At 45.1% G+C, this 20346-nt stretch overlaps 1 protein-coding gene and 1 long non-coding RNA gene across 4 annotated transcripts; one reads left to right on the plus strand and one right to left on the minus strand.

The window, feature by feature from the left end:
- Positions 1-310: 310 nt before the first annotated feature.
- On the minus strand, positions 311-18851 carry LOC105487332 (family with sequence similarity 50 member B). 3 transcript variants are annotated; one of them, XM_011750786.3, is made up of 3 exons: positions 18724-18791; positions 18483-18535; positions 311-1829 (listed from the first exon to the last, which is right to left on the minus strand). In XM_011750786.3, the coding sequence occupies exon 3, from the start codon at positions 1804-1806 to the stop codon at positions 829-831; it is 978 nt and encodes a 325-aa protein (XP_011749088.1). In that variant the 5' UTR covers positions 1807-1829; positions 18483-18535; positions 18724-18791; the 3' UTR covers positions 311-828. The 3 variants fall into 3 exon arrangements, with proteins under 3 accessions (XP_011749088.1, XP_011749087.1, XP_011749086.1); XM_011750785.3 differs by lacking the exon at positions 18483-18535 and having other exon boundaries at positions 18724-18851; XM_011750784.3 differs by lacking the exons at positions 18483-18535; positions 18724-18791 and adding an exon at positions 2129-2275.
- Positions 13965-17123, plus strand: LOC112427647 (uncharacterized). The gene is made up of 3 exons (XR_011624123.1): positions 13965-14101; positions 15652-15930; positions 16627-17123. It is a non-coding gene; the product is annotated as an uncharacterized lncRNA (long non-coding RNA).
- Positions 18852-20346: the final 1495 nt, after the last annotated feature.

Raw genomic sequence — 20346 nt, forward strand, 5'->3', positions numbered from 1 at the left:
ACAATGAATAAAATACAAACGTTTTCAATAAAGACAGGATCTGCAGCTGTGCCCTTTGGAGTCATATTGGAGCAAAAGGAAAATCGATGATACTCACCCTGCAGGCTACTTGCATTAGCTCTGTCCTCCTAACTTCTGGGCTAAACAACCCAGCTAAAGGCAACTAGAGGGGGGTTGCTCCCCAACCTTTGCAAGCCCCCTCCTGCTGGCAACTGCTGATCCTGGGACCGGTAATGGGCAGGTCCACCTTTGCCCTCAAATGGTTCTGAACTAGGTCACTGAAGTCTTTTAAATAAATTAACCAAAACCATAATAATAACAAAAAACATTTATTAAGTGCTACGTGTTTTACAAATATTAACTCAAACCTCACATCCATCTTTTAAAGTAAGTGCTCTTGTTATTTCCTTTTACAGGTGACCAAAGTGAGTCATGGGGGTTTAATAAGCTTACCCAAAACTACACAGCAAGGAGGAAGCTGCGTCGGGAATCAAACTCAGTCACTGTGGCCCCCAAGACCATGCTCATAACCATGAGGTAAAAAATGTGCCTCCTCTTCTAATTTCTGTCTCACAGTGGGCCCAGACATGATTTCAATACAGCTCAGCAGAGCAATGCAGCAAATCCAGGTAGGGACACTAAAATACTCAGAAAAGACCAAACAAACAACCAAAGCATAACATCAGCAATAGGACAACCAATATGAATCATGAGAACCCTCTGTCTTTATTAAATTCGGGGGAAGAAATCAAGGTCAGGAAATCAAGTGACTGGTGGCGGGGCATAGAAAGGAGTGTCTCCCCCGGTTTCTGCTCTGGCGGGCGGGTGTCAGCGGATGGTGTACTTGTCCCACTTCTTCTCGGGGTCGTAGGCCTCCCAGCGGCTGGCGGGGAAGATGTGCTTGTTCTTCTCGTACCAGCTCCGCAGCACCACCTTGCCCGCGTGCGACTCGTCCTTCTCCATGGTGGCGTCGCTGAGCAGGCGCACGTCGTCGTGCACATCGAAGTTGAAGAGCGGCCCGCTCTTGCCCCTTGCCTTGGCGATGATGAAGTCATAGAAGGTGTGGTAGTGCGGCAGGATGAGGTCCTCCTTGATGAACATGAGCTGCTCCACGCCCGCGGAGCGCAGCTCCAGGAAGTCCTTGCGCAGCCCCTGCAGCGCCTTCTTCAGGAACTGCTGCACCGTGTTGCCCTTGCGCACACGCACGGTGCGCCGGTGGCCCGAGCCGTCCCAGTAGCTGAAGGTGACCTCCATCTCCTCGTCCTTCACTTTCTCGCGCTGCGCCTCCCACTCTTGGCGCAGCTCCTCCCGGAGCCGGTTCTCCTCCTCCTCGCGGTCGCGGTCGGGCAGGAAGCTGGTGTCCACGTCGGGGTTCTTGCCCAGGTTTCCGGCGCGCCTGGCCTCGGCCGCGTCCGCCTGGTCATCGAGGTCGTCGAGCGCGAAGGACAGGCAGGAGATCTTACGCTTGCGCTCGCGCCGGTGCTCCTGCTCCCGCAGCCGCTCCTGCTGCAGCCGCTGCTCCTCCAGCTGCTGGCGCTTGGCCAGCTGCCGCTCGCGCTCCCTGATCAGGGCCTCCTGCCGGGCCTTCATGTCGTTCAGGGTCACCAGGCCCACCGTGCTGGACTTCAGCTCGGCCTCCACGGCATCGTAGTGCGCCGAGAACTTCTTGTCCACCTGCGACTTGAGGATGGTCTCCTCGGCGATGCGCTGCTTCAGCACCTCCATCTGCTCCCGCTGCTTCTCGCGCTTCTTGAGGAGGTGCATGGCACGGCCCGCCTCGCGCATGGTGCCCTTGTACTGCGCCATGGCCCCCGCCTACCCGCTGGGCTCTGCAGCAAAGAGGAAAAACGGGGCAAGTAGAGAGGGGCCCGTGCAACTGCGGGAAATGCAAAGCTCTGCGCCTCCTCACAGGGCTTTCGGCAGTGATGGAAGCGTTTAGGGGCTGGGCCGACCTGCTAGGGTCACCAACGTGACGGTGTCACCACGCACCAATTTCCAGCCTTTTCTTTGACCTCAATAAATGCAAATGCAAATGGCCCCACGTAACTGGTGGCTGCCATGCCTGAGCGCTGCGCTGAATTTGGGGAGCTGCATACAGAGAGGGTTGGGCTACTGAGCGAACCCTTACCTGCCCAAGCACCCTGCCGAGCGGAGACACGCGGGAGTTGACCTCCACGAGAACCACCCACGAGCAAAGGCCCACCCGTCACGGGCTCTCGCGACAGCCACGGACACAGGAAGTGGAAGCGGTGCGCCCCCTGGCGGGGAGGCGGGCCCTGAGGAGAGCGCCAGGCTCCTGGTAGGGCGGCTGCGGAAACAGGAAGTGGAGGCGGCTCGCCCCCTGGCGGAGAGGCGGGCCCTCGGGAGAGCGCCGGGCTCCTGGCGGGGGCGGTGCTCCTGTGGGGCGGGCCAGCGCGGGGAGGAGCCTGGAGGAGGCGCCTCTGGCCCTGCCCAGCCAATGCTGGCCGGAGCTCCTGTTTTCATGCTGTGGGCAGGGAGGGCCCGCACCTGTGGTGCGTGCTTGCTGAGCCTTCTCGTGCCCAGTTGTAAACACGCAGAAGCAATGTGGGCGCAGCGCAAGCTGCTGTGGTCACCCAGAGAGGCTTGCAACCGCCTCGCAAGGCTGCAGCCCCTGCTCTCCAACTCTCCTCCTCCCGCGTCTCCTCCCGCCTCTGATGCTACCCCACTGTGGCCGTCTCATGAACGTTACCTGCACACCACTGCTTGTAATTCTTATGGCCCTAACATAACAACCGTTCTTTGATAATGGAACCCTACTCACCCCCCAATTTCATGACAAAACCTGCACTCAGCTTGTTAGACCTCTTCTATACAGCAGTTTCCCCCCGGGTTCTAAGCTCTAATAACCATGGGAAACTGAGTTAAAGTATAGCAGTGTCTTTACTGTGAGCCTTTAACATGCCAGTTTCCACTGCAACTCTCCAAGGGCAGGGCAGACCAGTTCATGTTGTGTGATCGTTTCTCCCCTGCAGGAGATCTGGGAATACTCGTTGAAACCAGTGCTTCCTGGGACCTAGTTTGGAAAAGCTGGTTGTGAAATACACACTGCAGTTCAGCCTACTCCCGTCTAACAGCAACAATGCCTGTGAGCATAACCTTACCAAGAAGCGTGAATCATATGATAGTTACGTATGGCACCCACGTATCCAGAGGAGAATAGCGGGTGTGAGCACTCATCAAATTGTCCAAGCCAGAAACCTAGGCCTTTTCCTGGAATGACGTTCCTTCACATGAAATCGATTACAGAAGAGCCTTTCACACTTTCCTTTTTCTCCCATTCCCCACCACTTGCCTTAATCTAGGAAATTAGCATTTTTTAAAAATCTGAAGCCTTCTCATTGTTGCCTCATCACCAGAATACAAGAATATCTTATTTTATTGAGCTCTGGGATACTGTGTGTTTTGTTTTTGTTTTTACAGATTGAAGATTTGTGGCAATGCAGCATCAAGTGCCTACTGGCTCCATTTTTCCAACAGCATGTACTCACTTCGTGTTCCTGTGTCACATTTTGGTAATTCTTGCAATATTTCAGACTTTTTCATTAGGCTGTCTGCTATGGTGATCTGTGATCATCGTTCTGTGAGGTTATTGTAATTGTTTGGGGGCACTCCGAAGTGTGCACGTGGAAGACAAAGACATTTACTGATTTGACTGATAAATGTTATGTATGTTCTGACTGCTCCACTGACTGGCTGCTCCTTCATCTCTCTTCCTCTCCCCAGGCTTCCCTAGTCCCTGAGACACAACAATATTGAAATTAGGCTAATTCATAACCCTACAATGGCCTCTCAGTGTTCAAGTGAAAAGAAGTGTCACACGTCTCTCACTTTAAATCAAAGGCTAGAAATGATTCAGCTCAGTGAGGAAAGTATGTCAAAAGCCAGGATAGGCCAAAAGCTAGGCCTCTTTTGCCAAACAGTTAGCTAAATTATGAATGCAAAGGAAAAAAATCTTGAAGGAAACTAAAAGCGCTTTCCTGGTAAACATATGAATGATAAGAAAGCAAAACAGCCTTATTGCTCATATGGAGAAAGTTCTAGTGGTCTGGATAGAAGATCAAACCAGTCACAACCTTCCCTTAAACCAAAGCCTAATCCAGGGCAAGGCCCTAAGTCTCTTCAATTCTGTGAAGCTGAGAGAGGTGAGGAAGCTTCAGAAGAAAAGTCTGAAGGTAGCAGAAGTTAGTTCATGAGGTTGAGGAAAGAAGTCATCTCCATAACAAAGTGCAACGTGAAGCAGCAAGTGCTGATAGAGAAGCTGCAGCAAGTTATCCAGAAGATCTAGCTAACAGCATTGATGAAGGAGGCTACCCTAAACAATAGATTTTCAATGTAGACAAAATAGCCTTCTATTGGAAGAAGATGCCATTTAGGACTTTTATAGCTAGAAAGGAGAAGTCAATGCCTGGCTTCATAGCTTCAAAGGACAGGTTGACTCTCTTGCTAGGGGTTAGTGTAGCTGGAGACTTTCAGTTGAAGCCAATGCTCATTTACTGTTCTGAAAATCTTAGGGCCCTTAAGAATTATGCTAAATCTACCGTGCCTGTGCTCTATAAATGGAACAACAAAGCCTGGAGGACAGCACATCTGTTTACAGCATGGTTTACTGAATATATTTAAGTCCAGTGTTGAGACTTACTGCTCTGATGATCCCTTTCAAGAGTACTGCTCGTTAACAATGCACTTGGTCACCTAAGAGCTTGATGGAGATGCACAAGGAGATTAAAGTTGATTTCGTGCTTGCTAACGCAACATCCATTCTGCAACCCATAGATCAAGGAGTAATTTTGACTTTTAAGTCTTATTATTTAAGAAATACGTTTTCAAAGGTTGTAGCTGCTGTAGATAATGATTTCTCTCATGGATCTGGGCAAAGTAAATTTGAAATTTTTCTGGAAGGCATTTACCACTGTAGGTTCCATTAAGGACATTCACAGTTTTTGGGAGGAGGTAAAATATCAACATTAACAGAAGTTTGGAAGAAGTTGATTCAAACAGCATTACATGCTACAAAGAAATTTTTCACAAAAGGAAGAATCAATCAATGTGACAAACTTCAGTGTTGATTTATTTTAAGAAATTGCCACAGGCCCAGCCTTTGGCAACCACCACCCGGATCAGTCAGCAACCATCAACACTGAGGCAAGACATTCCACCAGCAAATAGAGCACAGCTCACTGAAGGCTCAAAGGATCATTAGCATTATTTAGCAATTAAGCATTGTAATGAAATTATGCACATTATTTTCTTAGACAAAATGCTACTGCACACTGACTGCAGTATAGTATAAACATAACTTTTATATGCACTCGAAAATTAAAAAATTTGTGTGACTGTCTTTGTGGTGATCTGGAACTGAACTCACAATATCTCCGAGGCATGCCTGTATTCTTGTTCTTGTCTAACTTCTATACAATGTATCTTCATAAAAATATATTCATAAAAAATGAATCTGATAACATTACTCTCCTACTTGAAAAACTCCAACTTCTCTTGTAAGAGCCACATCAGAATCACTTTGTCCTCTAAGGTCTCTAATAGGTGGACCCATGCAGCACTCACCCAGCTTTTTCACTGCACCTGAATAGAAGATGCCCTTTCGGGCCAGGTGCAGTGGCTCACACCTGTAATCCCAGCACTTTGGGAGGCCGAGGCGGGTGGATCACGAGGTCAAGAGATTGAGACCATCCCAGCCAACATGGTGAAACCCTGTGTCTACTAAAAATACAAAAAAATTAGCTGGGCGTGGTGGTGAGTGCCTGTAGTCCCAGCTACTTGCGAGGCTGAGGCAGGAGAATCGCTTCAATCCAGGACGTGGAGGTTGCAGTGAGCCAAGATCGTGCCACTGCACTCCTGCCTGGTGACCCAGCAAGACTTCATCTTAAAAAAAAAAAAAAAAAAAGATGCCCTTTCATAACTGTTACCTTTGGACATACTCTTTCTAGAAAGTCCTGCCTTTTGCTGTGCTATATCTAAAGATCAGCACAAATATCTCCAAGAGGAAGCCTCGAGCACCCACCATCACCATCACCAACCACAGATGGACAAAGTTACCAATAGTCTCCTCTCTCAGGTTTCCCATATAATTACCTTTATTACACTTAACATAAATAAGATAGCCTCGCCACCTCTTTTTTCAATTAAATGATCCAACCTGCTAAACTTTAATTCAATCGACCATAGTTTGGCCACAGATGTTATATTCACTCTTTCTCTAATCGAAGCAGAACTTGAACGTCAGTATCATCCCTAAACCTTATCATCCACTCTCCCATTATCCAGCATCCACCTCCTGAACTCAATCACGGCCTCCAAATACCATAGCCAGCTCCCAAAATTAAAAGGTTGAGCCTCAAATTCTCTGAAAAGTTTAACAAGAAAAACAACTAGAAAGAAGATTTATCCTAAAAGTCTGATATCCTGTTCTTTAGAATTTTCCCCTCAGTTCCAAGATGGTAACTTCCTCTTTCGGCCTTAATTCTCAGTGAAAAGTATCCACCAAACTAAAAGCTACTGCTTTAAGCTCTTAAATTTTATCAACAAAATGAGGTCAAGGACCTGAGCCCACACAAATGGTGAAACTTTAAGAAAGAAGAATAAATATAACAAAGAAGAATGATTGTTCTAGTTATTCTTACCTGATTCAGACATTGTGGTTTCTTTCCCTTCCCTTCCCTTCCCTTCCCTTCCCTTCCCTTCCCTTCCCTTCCCTTCCCTTCCCTTCCCTTCCCCCTTCCCCCTTCCCCCTTCCCCCTTCCCCCTTCCCCCTTCCCCCTTCCCCCTTCCCCTTCCCCCTTCCCCCTTCCCCCTTCCCCCTTCCCCCTTCCCCCTTCCCCCTTCCCTTCCCTTCCCTTCCCTTTCTTGACAAAGTCTTGCTCTGTTGCCTAGGATGGAGTGCAGTGGTGCAATCTCGGCTCACTGCAAGCTCCACCTCCCTAGTTCACACCATTCTCCTGCCTCAGCCTCCTGAGTAGCTGGGACTAAAGGCGCCCACCACCACGCCCGGATATTTTTTTCTTTTTGTATTTTTAGCAGAGACAGGGTTTCACCATGTTCTCCAAGATGGTCTTGATCTCCTGACCTCATGATCTGCCCGCCTCGGCCTCTCAAAGTGCTGAGATTACAGGTGTGAGCCACCGCACGGGTTTGTTTTTTAAATAGGTTTTGTCATAAAGGAGGAAATAGGCATATTACAAACAAGTTTGAAAAGAAATGTAAATAAATAAAAAGTTCACTCAACATGAATATAAAAGTAACATAACTATTAATGTTTGAGAGTTCCCTTCCAATATTTTATGTGCACATAGATCTGTATATATTTAGCAATTTTAATCAAACTTTGCATCCCATTTGATGACTTTTTTCATTTAAGGTTTTTTTTTTTTTTTTTTTTTTTTTGAGATGGCGTCTCGCTCTGTCTCCCAGGCTGGAGTAGTGCAATAGCACGATCTCTGCTCACTGCAACCTCCGCCTCCCGGGTTCAAGTGATTCTCCTGCCTCAACCTCCCGAATAGTTTGGATTACAGGCACCCACCACCATGCCTGGCTAATTTTTGTATTTCTTAGTAGAGACGGGGTTTCACCATGTTGATCAGGCTGGTCTTGAACTCCTGACCTCAGTCGATCTGCCCTCCTCAGCCTCCCAAAGCTCTAGGATTACAGGCATAAGCCACCGCGCCCGGTATTCTTGTTTTTATATAATCATCATAGTCATTGATTTAAATAAATGTGGTACATTCTATTGTAAAAATACTACTACTAATAAAAGTATCAATAGGAACAATACAGCAGAGGGGAGGGAGCAGCATTCTGTTCTAGTGACTCAGAAATGCTGATTAAATATACAAACTAATTTAGAAAAAAATGTGCCCTCCTCCAGGCTTAGTCACAAACTAAAATATGCAAACAGCAGCAACGTTTTAAAAATCTCACCAAACTAAAACTTAAACGTTTTAACAGGAGAGAAAAGAACTTAGTTTTCAATACAAGCAAAAATAACAACGCCCCCCAGAAAACACCTTTTGTCATGATCGGTTTTCATGTTACTTTCCACCAGCCTGAATTCTATTTTAAACGGATCATCCTACGAGTGGCAGGTATACGGTCCTCTCCAGAGTCAGCCTTGAAATGATGGTGGGCCTGGCTTGGGTGTAGGGTGTGCCCCGATAGCATCTCCACTCAGTGATCCCTCCAACACCACCACAGTATCCTGAACCAGTTGTCAAAGCAAAGCCACGGCACCTCACATCAACCAGGTGCCAAAAAAGAACTAGTGCAGGAATTCAGAATTCCACCACAAGACCGGAAGTCCTTCAAACGATACCTAAATAATATTGTTGCATGCTTTCTAATAAAGGGTTTAAAAATGTCTTCCAAACTTTGATTGGTGGAAAGCCTGCAATCAGGTAGGGTTAACAGGAAGAACCCTCACATGTTCAGAGATAGGGAAGTACAAAATACACTAGAAGGGAAAAGCTTGAACAAGCAACCTATAACTTCCGTATGTGTTCCCCGGGGGAAAAAACCCAGACCACGAGAGAGAGAAACGAAACCTAAGAGATGTCACAATTTCAAAATCAATTCTGCACCATAAATGTCTCTGAGCTGTAAGACCTAAATTTTCTCTTTCATTTGTATCAACGTAATACATGCTTGATAAAACGGTTTAAAAGAATGGAACCTGGTTTTATATTCTTGGTTTAAAAAGAAAAGCAATCCTAGAAGGGTTATTTTCACAAACGAAAAAGCAAGCAGTTTCCTGTCTATTTTTCTCTTCCCTGGAAGCAGCCACCTCCAGTCCTTTCAGTGGCTGCTTCTGGTATTTACCTCCTTATTTTCCAATAATTCTTACATCGCTATTTTGTGACTAATCCATTTTAAATTTTATCTACTGACTTTTTGTTTCGGTGGATGAAGATTCAATTTTTCTTATGATAGACTGAAATGTCTGGCCAGGTCATTTGAAGAAGAGGGTATTATAGATGTCGTCAGTTTCTAAGCCAGATAGGAAAAATGCAAGAAATTAAAGTACAGGCCAATCCTAATTACAAATAGAATGGCAAAATGCCCAAACAAAATATTAACAAATGGAATTGAGCAGTTTATGAATACATACATGAAAACGGACCAAATAGGCCTTTCTCAAAGGCAGCTTAACAGTAGAATCTCTATGTGTGTAACCTACCACACTAATAACATCTCAATCCCTGCAGGCAAAATATTAATTGCGAACTAGACCCAGAAGAGTCCTTCACTTGATGAAAAGTATTTCTTAGAAACGTACGGCAAGTGTTATTTTCATAGTATGCTTTTATGGCTTTTACAATTTTCTCAAAAATAAAATTGGGGGTGTTTTCGCCAGTATGGGGCTTACTGTAGCTGGGTGAAGGTAGCTAGGGTCCCAGACGCATCTTCTAGGAGAAGGGCAGAAACAGAGAGAAGCTCTGATGCTTTTTCACAGGGCAGTACATCTTTTGTTTTGAAGTGGCAAAGCATCACCTGAGGGACAGCTTTTAGAAGTGTCACCAGGGAAATGAGGGGCATGACAGAAGGCAGGGGCTGAGTGGCTAGGAGCTCAAACCTACATAGAAAAGAGTCTGAGAAAAAAAAAGTCAGAAGCCTGCCTGGAATAGCATATGTACTAAATGTCTCAGGAATGTCCCCCCTCCCACTGTCCTCTTAAAGGAACGTAGAAGAGGAAAGCGTTGTTTTATGTAGAAACATGTAGAAAGCATCACAATATGACACTGGCCAGTTTTTCCAGGACCATTCTTCTTTTTTTGGAAAGTGCTGTGGATGTGGCTTCTCACGCTACATTTCACAGCTGCAGCCCACAGAGGCAATTTAAAAATGTGTGTCGAAGCCAACTCTGGCTCTCTGGCAGTCCTCTCCTGTTGTTTTCAATACTGCCCTTAGCAAAGATGATTGGTATCTAAACACCTCTGTGCTCTTCTTCCTTCGTCAGACTGAAAGCAGGTGGTTCAGGTCCCGGGAAGGGAACAACGGTGGGCTCAATGATTGCCTTGAAACTTTTATTTCCTCCCCAGTTGGAGTGATCCTGGGTGAAGCGCTCCTCTGCTGGGGCAGCAGCTGCTGCTCTGCTGGACCTTTGACTGGGCTCAGGGATGGCCACAGTGCACATGCTCACAGCCAACACTCAGCACCCGGCAGAACATCACACAGGGGCCAGCAGGCCGAGGGACAGCCGGGTTTGCAGCAGGCAAGGCTGTTCCTGGATCTGCTTTCCAGGATGACTGCTGCAGGATTCCTGGATAATGAGACTGGTAGAGGGAGGCCACCCTGAGATAACAACTTCTTGGCGCTTGAAGCAGATGATGAACGATTATCTAATTAAGTTCAGGAATTGAAATTCTAAGATAGGAAAGGGCTTTAGAAAATACCTGAACCTAGCATTGACTTTGGGTAAGCAAGCGAAGGTCCAAGCACTCTTGGGGAACCCTGAAGACAAAACAAATCAGAGAGGTGCTGGGTGTTATCTCATTTATGGTGTTAATATGTTCATCAGTTATTTATGTTGTGTCTGACAACATTATAACAATCAACAGAGACAGAATGTGCTGTTTGACTCTACGTAAATTTGTTCCCTTCACTTTCAGCCCTTTTGTAGGGAACGCCCCTCTGAGGTCTCCCCTGTGACTGTGACTGCCTGCCCAGGGAACCACCACCTTGGAGCACCCTGGAGCTTTTGATAAACCCACTCACATCCCCGGCTTCATGGAAAACCAGACTGCTTAGTAATTTTCCCAGAGCTATCGTGATCCTCCAGGGACCCGCCAGCCCCAGGGGAGTTGCGTTATCATCTGTGGTTGCCAGTCTGTATTTTACTTGGCTCATCACTGTTAGGGTTTATTCTTTAAACAGCTTGTAAACATGGAAGATACTGCCCCAGTGACAGGACACTTGTGCAATGTATAAACAGGACAATTCTTGCTGCGGCTCCTAACAGGTCAGACCTACGGTCCACCCTCTCCATCTTTTAACTATCTGCAGACTTGTATTTTCTGTGAGACGCACCATTGATTGCAGTAAGAAATCACAAAAGAAGCAACAACTTCATGGTATATATTCTTGCCATTCATTGCTTTAATTTGGGGCCAAATAAATAAAAAGACATGAGCCAGTTGCTTAACATTTATCCCTAGTTACACTTTGAGCTAGGCTTCTCCCTAAAGCTTTTTTTTCCCATTCATTTTTAAATGTACGTACAGCAGCACCATTTGCTCTTTTTGGTGTATAGTTATGTGTTGACAAATGCCTGGACACCTGTAATTTTTGGCAAGGTCTAAATCATGCTCATCTTTCACTTTGATTTCAAAGGTGCTGTTCAGGGCACACGTGGCGGAAAATCCGTTATTTATTCCAGCTGACCTGAGCTTCAGAAGCACCCACTGCACCCTGTGAGCTCATTTGCTGATGCTCCAGCGTGGGGCATTCTGCCTGCTGGGGTCCAAAGAACATGTTCCGGTCTTTGAGTGGTGCTCGGCTCTGTTCGTTGGAGGCGGGGCAGGTGCAACACACCAGCTGGTTAGATCCTAGACTCTATGACTGTTACATGCTGTGACTCCACAGCCCTGACTATACGCTGTGGTTTTGTTTTTTTGAGGAGATTTGCTCTTGTTGCCCAGGCTGGAGTGCAGTGGCACGATCTCGGCTCACTGCAACCTCTGCCTCTCGGATTCAAGTGATTTTCCCGCTTCAGTCTCCCGGGTAGCTGGGATTACAGGCACCCCCCACACAATGCCCGGCTAATTTTTTGTATTTTTAATAAAGATAGGGTTTCATCATGTTGGCCAGGCTGGTCTCAAACTCCTGATCCACCTGTCTTGGCCTCCCAAACTGCAGGGATTACAGGCTTGCGCCACCGCTCCTGATCCTATGTTTTGTCGTGTTGCCGTTTATTCAGAAGAAACCCTTGGCCTATGACTTCCTGGCTAGCATGTCCCAGTGTCTTGGTTGATATTAATAGTTTAACCTGGGGTATGGGAGGGAGGGAGGATGCTTTGTCGATGACTGCTGTTGCTCTCCTATGGGAGTATATGTGAGGTAGCTGAAGTCTTGCCACGAAATACTCTTCACAGAATATTTTAACAAAATCGAAATATAGCAAAATATAGCAATATTTTTGGTATACAGTTCTATGAGTTTTAACACACATAAAATCATGTGATCCCCACTGCAAGTAGGAACAGAATGGTTCTGTCATCCCAGAAAACTCCTTGTATTATCCCTTTGAGTCACACTCTTTCCCCATGGCTGCCCCTGGCAACCACCGATATACCTTCCACACCATTTAGTTTGGATATTTGACTCCCCAAACCTCATGTTGACATTTGATCCCAATGTGGGAGGAGGAACCTAGTGGAGATGTTTGGGCTGTGGGGGTGGATCCCTCATGAATAGATGAGTGTTCTCTCTGGGTGAGGAGGTGAGGGAGCTCTTGTTAGCTTCTAAGAAAGTTGGTTGTTAAAAAGAGACTGGCAGCTCCCTCTCTCTCCTTTTGCATCCCCTCTCACCATGTGACCTTGGCACATACCAGCTCCCTTTTGCCTTCTGCTTGAGTGGAAGCAGCCTGAGGCTTCCCCAGAAGCAGATGCTCATGCCATGCTTCTTGTACCGCTTGTGGAACTGTGAACCAAATAGACCCCTTTTCTTTATAAATCACCCAATCTCAGATATTTATAGCAACATAGACAGACTCTGATGCATACCCATATTTTTTGCCTTTTCCAGAATGTCACATCATGGAATCATACAATATGTGAATTTCAAGTCAGGGTTATTTCACTCCAATATAATGCATTTGATTGTCATCCATCTTGTTGCATGTATCAGTAGTAGTTCATTCCTTCTTCTTCTTCTTTTTTTTTTTTTGAGATGGAGTCTTGCTCTGTCACCCAGGCTGGAGTGCAGTGGTGTGATCTCAGCTCACTGCAACCTCTGTCTCCCAGGTTCAAGCAATTCTCATGCCTCAGCCTCCGAAGTAGCTGGGGTTACAGGCGCCCGCCACCATGCCCGCTAATTTTTTTGTATTTTAGTAGAGATGGGGTTTCACCATTTTGACCAGGATGGTGTCGATCTCCTGACCTCACGATCTGCCTGCCCTGGCCTCCCAAAGTGCTGGGATTATAGGTGTGAGCCACCACGCCCGTACCATTTTTGTATTTTTAGTAGAGACAGGGTTTCACCATGTTGTCCAGGTTGGTCTCAAACTCCTGACCTCAGGTGATCTGCCCACCTTGGCCTCCCAAAGTGCTGGGATTACAGGAGTGAGCCACCATGCCAGCAGTTCATTCCTTTTTGTTGCTGAGTAGTGTTCCATTGTATGGAAGCACCACAGTTTATTCCTTAACTTCTTGAAGGACATTGGGTTCTTTCTAGCTTTTGTTTTTTTTAGTTTTCTTAAAAAAGATGGGGTCCTGCTCTGTTGCCCAGGCTGGAGTGCAGTGGTGCAATCATAGCTCACTGCAACCTCAAACTCCTGGCCTGAAGTAATCCTCTTGCCTTGGCCTGCCAAGGCATGCACTACCAGTCCCAGTCGCAGCTTCTGTTTTTTCTGTTTTCATTTCTATACCTATGAATAGGATTACTAGGTTATATGATAAGTCTTTGTTTAAGTTAATAAAATCTACTAAACTGTTTTCTACAGGGACTGTACCAGTTGTCATTCTCAGAAATATATGAGTTCCAGTTCCTCTGCATTCTTGTCAGCACTTAGTGCTATGGTTTTAAAGTCCTCTAAAAGTTTATGTGTTGGAAACTTGGTCCCAGTGTGGCAATGTTGAGAGGTGGAACCTTTGAGAAGCGATTGGGTCATGAGGGCTCTGTGTCATGAATGGATTAATCATTTCATGAATTAATTGATTAATGGGCTAATGGATTAATGGGTTACCATGGGAGTTGGTTAGTTATCACAAGGGAGGGTCTGTTATAAAAGCCAGTTCAGCTCTCTCTTGTGGGCCCCTCTCTCTCTCTGTGATGTCTTCTGCCATCTTGTGATGCAGCAAGAAGGCCCTCACCAGATGCCAGATGCCCTCACTTAGACTTCCCATCCTCCAGAACTGTAAGAAATAAATTTCTGTTCTTTGTAAATTACCCAGTCTCTGGTATTTTATTATAGCAACATAAAATGAGCTAAGATGCTGGATATTATGAGTTGTTTTTTATACATATATTTTTTGGTCATTCTACTTAATAGGTATGTAGTGGCATCTCATTGTGGTTTTAATTTGCATTTACCAAGTGGCAAGTGATGTTGAGCATTTTTTCATGTGCTTACTTCCTATCATACATCTTCTTTAGTAAAATGTCTGTTCAGATCTTTTGTTCATTTTCTAATTGGGTTGTTTGTTTTCTTACTACTGAGGTTTGAAAGTTTATATTGTATTCTGAGTACAAGTCTTTCATCAGGCATGTGATTTGCAATAATTTCTACCAATCTAGCTTCTCTTTTTATTCTCTTGTCTTTTGCAGAGTAAAATTTTTAATTTTGATGAACTTCAATTTATCAGTTACTCATTTATGGATCATGCTTTTGATATCTTATGTAGGAATTCTTTGCCTACACCAAGGCCACAAACATTTTCTCTGATGATTTCTTCCAAAAGTTTTATAGTTTACATTTTCCATTTAGATCTGTGGTCCAGTTTGAGTTAGTTTTTATGTAAGATGTGAGGTTTAGTATCCTTTTCTTTCCATCTAAATGTTGGACTTCAACATTCTTTTTTTAAGACATCAGACTAGTCTGTCACCCAGATTTTCCAAAAGCCGATGAGAAACCTGTATCTTCTCTTGATAATGCAAATCTATGGTGGAGGCAGAGGATTATTACCCTTCAGAGTGCTGAAGATGATCTCAGGGACCGTAGCATGCCTCCCTCTGCCCTTGGCTTCAATACATAGTGTCCTTCAGTAGACTCAGGCTCCTCGGCACATGCTGGGCCACATGTGCCATATAACTGGCTGTCAATGGTGTCAGTGATCATGACACCAACAGCATTGCGCCTTCAGGCTTCCCCAAATGCTTCCTCAAAACATGTACAGATAGCCATTCTGGCACAAAAAAAGCCCATTTTCAGACACACTGTTCCTAAGATATAATAGTTTGAGAGTCTACTAACACACAGCCATGTTTTCTTTGTAACCAAAATTAACTTGCTGGGTCTTTAACTGATCAGTGGGATTATCTATAATTGTTCAAGGTATTAAGATTGGGTCTTGGTGTCTGCTTGGTGGTGCATACTGTTTTCCCTGGAAGAACTTACTGTGAGTGATGCTAAGTATACTGAGATTCCAGTGGCAGATGAAATGTAAAGAGTGAAAGCTTCCTACATTTTATCCTTGAGAACATCGATGCAACCACCATACACAGCTACCACATTCACAGGGTTTGCAATTGATTGCAATTGAATGTTGCTAGAGGGTCTCCAGTAAACTGAGTGTTGTGCAATGATATGGTAATTCTCTGTACAAGGATTGCCAAGACCAAAGGCCAGGGGTCTAGGGGACAGGACCAGACTGACTGAATAGGGATGTAAGGCTTAAAATTATTGCTGGGTTATATGGCCCCTTTGCTATTGCTGTGTGGTTTTATTTTATTTTTTTTCTGCTGCAGGGCCTGGCCTGATGTACATGCTCAGAAATGTTGATGAATGAATGAACAGATGAATGAACAAATGTCACATCGATGATATGACACTGCAATACTACTGACATTGACAACACTAGGCATTACAGTAAAAGCATTCAATGCTACATTTTCGTTTTCAATTCTCTATTTTGAGTGAAGGTGTCAAAGTTCACTCTTCACAAATCCCTGAAGCTCTGGAATCCTGCAGCTGGAAATGCAGCAGCCAAAGACATGGCATGCAGAGTGGAAATAGCCGCGCCTGAGGTCGGGAGTCCACAGTGTCGGGGAGTTGGGTTCTCATGTTGGCATTACTGCAAATTTGTTATGGGCTTAGAGGAAGTTACATAAGTTTTCTAAGCTTCATTTTTTATCTAAAGAATTACACACTGAGAATTTCTGATCCTTTTGAGTTGTGCAAGGCTAGGATTCAGCCAAGAGAACTTTCTCATAACTCATCTAAGTTGATCACAAGACATGAAACAAGGGAGCCCAAAGCTTGTTTGTGTCGTTCCTCCTGTGGCTTCTTATCTAGAGACTCCAAACTCCAGTTTCTTCTGGTGGGGGTGGAAGTGAAGAGATGCCAACTTATCTCAGGTCCTAATCTCATGGATCACATCAGACTTTAGCTGTTCATAATGGGGCTGACTGATGTGTTGTCAAATTAGTCCAAAGTCAAGTCCAAAGGGCAGAGGAGGGATGAGATCAGTTACCAGAAACCCTGGGTTGGGCAATAGTGGGGAAGGAGGCAGTCACTGGGCCTTACAGCCAGAACCTGGCAAAACAGCAATGGCAACTGCACAGGCTTCAAGGAGCCAACTCTAGGACAGTGAATGCTAGAAATGCAACTCCTTATGCTCCCCTGGAGCTCCCTGTGAAATTTCTAGTTTCCTGGTTGGGGAAAATATTTTCTTCTCTCATGCTCCTCCTCCTCCTTCCTTCCACCCTTCCCTAACACAACAGGACTGTCACCTGCTGGGCACGTCACTGACATGCAGAAACCCAGGACTAGAGGAACGCATTCTACCTTCAAGGGGTCACAGATTACCCAAACTGAATTTCTCTCTGATATCTCCTTACTTATTTATTTTAAAATAAAAATATTTTTGTACTGCTTGAATTTTGTGAAAGCTTTACATAAAACGGCCTCTATGCAATTCTATACCTGAGATATAACCATTGTTAATTGTTGGCATTTACCTTCAGACTTTTAATGCATATGTTAATGTATATTTTAATATAAATAGGATCATTCTGTATGTTGTTTAATATCCTCAAACAATATAGCACACTTCTTTCCATGGTAACACCAAAAGGCCTACCTGATCTTTTTATTTTGAGACGGAGTCTCGCTCTGTCACCCGGGCTGGAGTGCAGAGGCCGGATCTCAGCTCACTGCAAGCTCCGCCTCCCGGGTTTATGCCATTCTCCTGCCTCAGCCTCCCCAGTAGCCTGGGACTACAGGCGTCCACCACCTCACCCGGCTAGTTTTTTGTATTTTTTTAGTAGAGACGGGGTTTCACCGTGTTAGCCAGGATGATCTCGATCTCCCAACCTCGTTGGAGATAGCCATCCAAACAAAAACTGGAATCACATAACCAAGAGGAAGGGAAAATGGAAGCTGAGCGCTGAAATTAGCAAATGCTCACCACACACGCATGGTCCTGCTTGATACAAGAACATTGTGAAGATCGGTAACTACTAACACACCTATCTTACAGACGAGGATACTGAAGACTGCAAGAGGTATATGTCTTGCCCTTGGTCACTCATCTAGTTGGTAGTGAGGCTCAAATCTAGATCTTATGATTCTAAATTCTCTGCTCTTGCCAGTATCCTAAATTACCACCCTACAGGCTTAAAACTACTACAGAGTATATGGGACCGAGTCAGTTCTACAAATCTGTTTTTAAAAATTAAAAAGGTTGCTAGGTGCAGTGGCTCATGCCTGTAATCCCAGCACTTTGGGAGGCCAAGGTGGGTGAATCACCTGAGGCCAGGAGTTCAAGACCAGCCTGGCCAACATGGTGAAACCTCATCTCAAGTAAAAATACAAAATTAGCTGGGTGTGATGGCACATGCCTGTAGTCCCAGCTACTCAGGGGCTGAGACATGAACCTGGGAGGTGGAGGCTGCAGTGAGCCGAGATCATGCACCACTGTACTCCAGCCTGGGTGAGACCAAGCGAGACTCTGTCTCAGACTAAAAAAAGAAAGATTAAAAAGGTCAAAGGAGACACTAGCTATTCAACATAAGGGTGAGTCATGAAGATTTGAAGCTCCTACTGTGGGCAGAACAGCATGTGAGGTTCCATTATTGTGGCACCAAAGAATGAGGAGGATCCTGTTCTCTCTTGGCCTGGGTTCCCCCAAGGAAATGTGTCTCTGGAGTGTGTCTCAGAACTGTGCGGTGGGGAGAACAGGAGAAGCATTGACTCAAGAGCTCCCATCCCCAGTGAAGACGGTTCTTTCACAGGATGTTGTTACCCCACATTTTTGGGGTGTATGAGTGAGTGCCCCATGGGTTGCCTGAGACACCCCAGCCAGCCACTGCATCTGAGAAGCCAGGGACAGGCAGTGAGAAGAGGCACTCTCAGTGTGCTGCTGCGTGAAGCTGGTTGGATAAACTGTTCACTGCAGCAGTGGCTGGGAGGAGCGGGGACGAGAACATTTTAAGTGGGGCATGAGAGGTCTCCCATACATGATCCATTACAAGCTAATAATACAAAACTCGAGTTAAGGAAGTGATACACACACAAACCCAAATTCCTCTGCACTTAGTTCATGTCTGATCATTCTTACTTGAAATATTACAACTACCTTCTGAAAATGTCTTCCTAGTTTCTCCTCATTCAACTACTGCAGTAGTCTTTCTAAAACAAAATTTTAAAAGTTGTTAGTATTTTACTGAAAGGTTCATGACTCCCCACTGCTTCCAGGAATATGTATGAATTCCTTTGCTTGACATTCAACACGCTTCACAATAGGCTTTACTCTAATTAAACAGCTGTACTTCCCACAGCTGCCCCCAGATGGACTCAAGCCAGTCTAATTTCCTTACCGTTTGATAAACAGGCCACGATTATTCCTTCTCGGTGCCTTTGCTAATATTCTTCACTCTAACAGGCAGGGATGATATGCAAAACATTTACCAACTGCTATGGCAGGCACTAACCAATGAGGGTGGAGACCGAGCCAATCAGAACTGATACCAGGTGTAACTGCCAACATTGGTTGACCAGTTGACTCAGTCCTGCCCCCAGCCTCCATTCGCTCCACTGAAATTCCATTTCTTTCAGCTTCCATGAAGTTTTCCTGGACTGCTCTTACCCATGTTGGGTTTTTTTGTTTTTGTTTTTGGTTTTTTTTTTGACACTAATTACTACTTTAAATTCTTGTATCCAGAATCTTATTAAAGATGTTCATGTGATTATACAAGAGCCTGAAACACCGCTTTTTGGGTAGCACACTCCTCATCACCTCTCCACATGGTAACACCTTTGTGATATTTTCTATAGAAAGTAGAAAGATAGAAGTCAGTCTTTCCTATAGCACGTTTGATGAAAAACAATTTTTATTGTTAATGTTTCAGAAAAGTTTCAGCTTTGAAAATTCATGACTAAAACAATTCATGACTGGTAGTGACATAAATTTTAGAATTTTTGTCAAATACGAGGAAAACCTTTACTAAGTTTCTTTCAAGTGTAACTATAAAATTTCAGAGAATTTCAAATATCCTTGAAATGCTCTTTGAATTGCCATTAGATATATTCCTGGAAGATATATATAGATATATATCCAACACCACGATGGCTGGCAATATTTTAACCTGTGTGGTGGTTAACACATGGCCCCCCCAAAATGCTTTGATACTCCCCACATTGAGAGGTGGGTCTACTTCTCCTTCTCTTGAATCCGGGTGCGACTGTGACTTGGTTGTAACCAGCAGAATGCAAGGTCACAAACGTGATGTGGCTATGGCTTTGGTCCCCGGAATACTTCTTTGGTGTTCTGACTCTCAAAGAAGAAGTATAACTTCTCTGCAGCCCCCAAGCTTTGAGGAAGCCTGGGCTATGTTTAGGGGATGCAGCCGACAGCCCTAGCTACAATCCCCACTGGCAGCCAGCGTCAACCACCAGCCATGAGTGTGGATGCCTCCGTTTGATTCCAGCCCCTGTCAGTAGGGTCACCCCCACCGTGGAGTCTTCCCAGCTTCCCAGAAGTTGCTGAGCAGGGACAAGCTGTGCCCTGTCCAAATTTCTGTCCCACAAAATCCATGAGCATAATAAAATGATTGTTTCATGCCACTAAGTTTTGGAGCATTACTTACACAGCAGTAGTGACAAAAACAACTATGGGCAAAATCACTATGACCCAGATGCACTTCTAATATTTCTGATGCCCTGGGCTTGAGTACAAATGGCCTATATAGACCAAATGTCTAAATGTGCAAAGGCTTTAAATAGCATAAAGAACGCTAATGAATGGTTAAGTAAAGGTGTTCTCTCCTCCTTCTATGAAAACTATGCCCTTAAAATGAGCTTAAAGGCCAGGTTTGGATTTAGAATTCCCATGGAAGCCTGGCCCCTCACCTCCTTTACCCACCCCAGGCTCCATCCTGCACTTTGCGCCTTGCCAGGCCTCACATGTATGCAGACCCGAGTTATATCCACACTCCCTGTAG

This window comes from Macaca nemestrina, chromosome 5 (genome assembly GCF_043159975.1).
Source record: "Macaca nemestrina isolate mMacNem1 chromosome 5, mMacNem.hap1, whole genome shotgun sequence".
In the NCBI taxonomy this organism is placed as follows: Eukaryota; Metazoa; Chordata; class Mammalia; order Primates; family Cercopithecidae; genus Macaca; species Macaca nemestrina.